The 5,480-nt window shown below is 34.7% G+C and overlaps 1 protein-coding gene across 1 annotated transcript; it reads left to right on the top strand.

Annotated features, from left to right (window-relative positions):
• The first annotated feature begins 1,016 nt into the window (after positions 1-1,016).
• Positions 1,017-2,635, top strand: LOC144959026 (neuronal acetylcholine receptor subunit beta-3-like). Its single transcript, XM_078891360.1, has one exon. It carries the CDS (start codon positions 1,126-1,128, stop codon positions 2,569-2,571), a length of 1,446 nt encoding a protein of 481 aa, XP_078747486.1. The 5' UTR covers positions 1,017-1,125; the 3' UTR covers positions 2,572-2,635.
• The last annotated feature ends 2,845 nt before the right edge of the window (positions 2,636-5,480 follow it).

Below are 5,480 nucleotides of genomic sequence, written 5' to 3'. Positions count from 1 at the left end.
AGTTTTGAGAGTTTTGCCAAGATCAGGGTAATTTAAATCGATCGATATTTGAAGGACGAGTTTTCTGGCCATTTTTTTTAAATACCAGTTTTTTTCCAGAATACGACAGTCATGTTGTTAATGGAAGCCTCCGAATCTTCTATTGACTACAAAGCTTTGATAAATAGAAAAGTGTGTGTGTGGGGGGGGGGGGAATTCTAAGCTTTTGTGGGGCACAACGATAATCAAAATTAACCATTTCTGGTTTCTCCACAGTTTTAATACGAAGCTTCAGTGAGCGGAGCGTTTTAAAGAAACTAAAATCAATCAAATTTATTGTCTGTTTATATTTTTGAGATTCTGCTTCTATGACTTGGGAGATGGATTGAATGACGAGATGAGTTTGTGTCTTTTAAGCAAGTGACAAATAATATCAGACTATTTATTCTTATAAAGCCACTTTCAGTGCTACTCAAAAAAAAGTGAATTGACGATGACATGTTAAAATTTTATACTTATCTTAAAAAGCAGTCAATCAAAATGTTACAAATCCGACATTTGTTTATATTGTTAGTGTTTCTCATATGCGTGTCTTTCATTGGCTATTTCAATTGTGAACTGGCCAAAGTGGATAGTATCTTTGATCAAAAGGATGACACAGTTTCATATAAAACTTCGGACAAAGTCATAAAATACAAAAACAAAAAGCTTGATTCGAACATCATTTCTTCAAATAGAAATCATTATGATAAATCAAGAAGTCGTGAACATATTGCGCAGAGGGATGAAACTAAATCAATAAATGATGACGATAAAATTAGACCGAGTTTGGAAACAAACCCTTCTGATGAAAATTCAAGAGATCCGTCCACTGATAAGAATCAATTATCCGTGAGTCGGATGACCATCTCAGAGAGACTTGATGACTCATTATTAAATTTCAATGAGTCAGAGTATATGGGCAATGACGTTTCAGAAAAGGAGATGATTAGATCCACATTGGAAAGTGAGATCAGTGAAGAGGATGGAACGTTAACGGCGCAAAACCGGCAAGTGAATTGTATTCAGAATGAAGAAGAGAAATCTGGCTTAAGCAATATAAACCCGTCATCAAAATCTACAAAACCAAATAGACACTCAAGAAAAATGTCACGATCATCAAAGTCATTAGTTAAAAATAGAAAAGATCAAAAGAAACACAGAGCCCAAAATCATCACCGACGGAAAAGATCAGAAAAATATGAAGATAGAGAATTAGGGCCAAGTGACATGAGACGCATTGATCTCTATGGCAGCTTGATGGATGAGCTCAAAGATAGACCAGCTGTCGAATACAAGATATCCCCATTCGACTATTCTATTGGCGAAAATAACGCCGTCGTTGTCATTTTCAGTCCTTTTAAAATTCTGTCCGTGGACGAACGAGAACAGTCGGTGACCATATCATCCTACCTGGTTGTGAAATGGAACGACGACGCTCTGAGATGGAATCCAGGAAACTTCAGTGGAATCCATACTTTGGCTATTCGATCCAACGAAATCTGGACCCCTGATATTCTTGTGCCCCGAGCAAATGGTGACGGTTTTAGATTGCCCAAACCGGAATATGTAAAACTAAGAGCCGAATCGAGTTCGAACGTGAGAATGGCTACCCTTTTTAAATTTACAATTTCGTGTGACTTAGACATGGGACTATATCCATTTGACACACAGATGTGTACCATTCTCTTCGTTGACGAACAAGACCGACCTCTAAGATCAAAATTAGCCACTGATGTTGAAGATGGTGTTGTAGAATTTTTTGGGACAAGCGGAGAATGGGAAATCACTGAGAGCAGTCAAAACGCAAAAAGGACAAACCATTCAAATAATTTTTACTTCAAACACTCGCTGGAATTTTCCATCACAATGCAAAGACGCAGCGCATTCTACATTGCTAATCTTTTAGTTCCCGTGTACATAACTTCTTTCATTGCGTTGTTTGTGTTCTGGATACCACCAGAGACTGGAGAGAAAGTATCTTTTATGGTTTCCATTTACGTTTCTACAGCAATGTATATTTCTATAATCAACGATGTTTTGCCACGCTCTCTAACATTTTTGCCTGCGTTCAATATTGTAATCGTATTGGTTAATATAGAGATAGGTCTCACTTTCATAGCTACACTGGTCGTATTGCGACTTTACAAGCGCCATCTGGACATGGAAAATAACAGCTCTAAAATAAGTTCATCCAGAGAAAACTCTGCTGACGCTATGATATTGACGGCCATAAAACCGGATGTCAGTAATGATCATCGATACAAAGTTCCCATGACACCAGATATCTTCAGGATGAGAAAGCGATCGGGTAAAGTGAACATCGTCGACATGGACAGCAGCTCCGTATCGTCCAATAGTCGTGCAGATTTTTTGTCTGATTCTCTATCCAATCGAGGTGTCGGAGATGTTGTTTTAAATGGAGGGAAGGTAAATCCTTTTCAGAAATGCCTAGAATGGCTGGACTATCGAAAACTGGACAAAATATTTTTTGTCATATTTGCTATCGGGTATTTCTTGTCCCTTAGCGTTCCTTGGCTAATGAACATTTAGAAGTACCCCACGCAGACTTCAAGTACCCCACGCATGAATGAAACAATTAAAAACAAACTTCATAATAACAAAAGATCGGCATCCCAGATAAATGGTATAATTCGATTCAGAATTAATTGACTATTTACTATTTTGAATTAACACACAAACACACACACACACACACACACACACACACATATATATATATATATATATATATATATATATATATATATATATATTATATATATATATGCAATTGCATATTTTTAATACCTATGCTGCACACAGAAAATGACAAACCATGTTATTAAACAAAAGATTAAATCCATTGAGAACAAAATAGCGTTCAAGAGTAAGTCAAATGAAAAGGGGTTTTGGGGGTATGTTAAGGTAAAAAAGGTATTGGCAAAATGAACACCTCAGACATTTTAAATATTTTTTTTTTCAAGTGGATTGGCACAATAACACATTTATTGATAATATGGCTATTTTTCATAAGCGAGTTATTGACTCTTGTTTGAATGATCTTGTGGTGAATAAGGTGGATGTTTATAATAAATTTGTGAAATTTGATGAAAGTAAAAGTATGGGACCACGATATATATCGTCGTATGTATAAGGAATTTGCAAATGAAATAGGTTATCTTGTTTGCTAATAACTCATTTCTTTCTAGTGGTGCGCTTCCTGAAGATTGGAAAGTTGCAAATATAAATCCAGTATTTTAAAAGTGTGATCGGTGTGACCCATCTAACTACAGACCTATAAGTCTTTCGTGCATTCCTTGTAAAATCTTAGAGAGTATAGTTAAAGAGAAAATAGTTTCGATTCTTGTATGGGTGGAGGGAGAGAATGTGTTAAACGAGGTTCAATATGGATTTAGAAAGGGAAGGAGCACAGCAGATTGCCATTTTATTCTACATGGAATTATCGAGATATTGCTATCTAAAGGGAAGAAGCTACATTGTGCATTTATCGACTATGAAAAAGCATATGACCTTATTGACAGATCCGCATTATTTACAAAATTGATCAAATCCGGTGTGAGCTCAAAATTTGTCAAGCTATTTAGAAACATGTATTCAAAGGTTGAGCTGGCCACAGGAGGTAAAGGTCAACAACATTTTTTTAAATCAAACAGCGGATTATTACAGGGTGAAAGCACTTCGCCACTTTTGTTTTCGCTGTTGTTAATGATCTTGAAAGTAAATTAAGTGACGATTCCATAGGATTACAAATACAGGATATTACAATTAAATTGCTCATGTTTGCAGACGATATGGCAATAATCAGTGAAACAAAAGAGGGTTTGCAGAACGGTTTAGACTCTTTACAAGAATATTGCATGCAATGGGGAATAAAGGTAAATATCAGTAAAACAAAAATCGTAGTATTTAAAAAGGGAGGGAAAACTCGGCAACAAGACAAATGGTCATATCAGGGTAAAAGTATTGAAGTAATCTCGTCATTCAAGTATCTAGGCTATCATTTTAGCGCATCGGGATCTCTTACAAAATGTACACAAGAAGTAACAAACTCAGCCAGGAGAGCACTATTTTCACTTAGAAAGTATTTTAACACTAACACAGAAATTTTACCACAGATGCAAATGAAACTGTTCAATAGTACTATCTTACCAATATTGAATTATGGGGCAGAAATATGGGGTTTAAGAAGAGCTGATCCAACTGAAAGATTTCACCTCGGTTTTCTTAAATCCATTCTATGTGTTAAGCACAGCACACCAAACTGTTTTGTTTATGGGGAATTGGGGGTGTATCCTTTGCATATTGAAAGAAAAATGAAAGTTATTAAGTATTGGTTGAAACTTATTCGCCCAGGAAGTAATGATTGCTCATTCACTCATGCAGTATACAAAGAACTTGTGCAATTGAATATTAATGAACCAAACACAACAACTTGGGTAAGCCTGGTGAAGCAGTTGCTGGATAGGAGTGGAATGGGCCATTATTGGGTTAAACAAAATGTGAAAAATGAAAATTACTTTCTGGCGGTTTTAAAACAACGCTTGGATGACATGTTTCTACAAGAGTGGCACGCTGAGATGTCGATGACGACGTCTGGACGGCTGTATAAACACATTAAAGACACCTTTGAGTTAGAACCGTATATGAAACTGTGTAATAAATCTTACAGAGTTGCCATCTCAAAAATCAGATTGAGTTCTCATTTGTTTTATATAGAAAGGGGTAGATGGGGCACAAGAAAAGTAGATAGAAATGATCGTAAATGTCCTACTTGTGACGTAATAGAAGACGAATACCATTGTCTAATTGAATGTTCGAGGTATACGCATGAGAGAAGAAATTGCCTGCCGGAAAAAACTGAAAAATAGACCAAGTATGTTTGAATTTCTCAAATTTTTGAAATGCAGAGACAGTAGACAGCAAGGTGATTTAGGTAGACTTTGCTGGTACAGATCGAACACAAGAAATATTTACAAGTATAATTGTGGTTTCCACGGCAAGGAAAACTTATCAAAATTGATGGTAGAGGGAATAATGCGATTGTTTGTTTGTTTTCATTTGTTTTTGTCTTTTTAGTAACTGCAGTTCTGATACTAAGATGTGGTATATTATACAAAATATGACATGTTAAAATATATATATATATATATATATATATATATATATATATATATATATATATATATATATATAATATATAAGTATGTGTGTGTGTGAGTGTGTATTTGTGTGAGAAAGTGGGGTAGGGGGGGATTGGGCATTGATATTAAAATATTGTATTATAGTTTACCATGATAAAGATTAGTTGCGATTGCGCAATTGGCTTATTGTTATTATTATTATTATTATTATTATTATTATTATTATTATTATTATTATTATTATTATTATTATTATTATTATTATTATTATTATTATTATTATTATATTAATATTAT

Source organism: Berghia stephanieae, chromosome 13, assembly GCF_034508935.2.
Source record: "Berghia stephanieae isolate SIO BIC M18660-M18661 chromosome 13, UCSD_Bste_1.3, whole genome shotgun sequence".
Classification (NCBI taxonomy): domain Eukaryota; kingdom Metazoa; phylum Mollusca; class Gastropoda; order Nudibranchia; family Aeolidiidae; genus Berghia; species Berghia stephanieae.
Note: the sequence above shows the minus strand (reverse complement) of the source record. Positions and strands in the feature narration are given on the sequence as shown.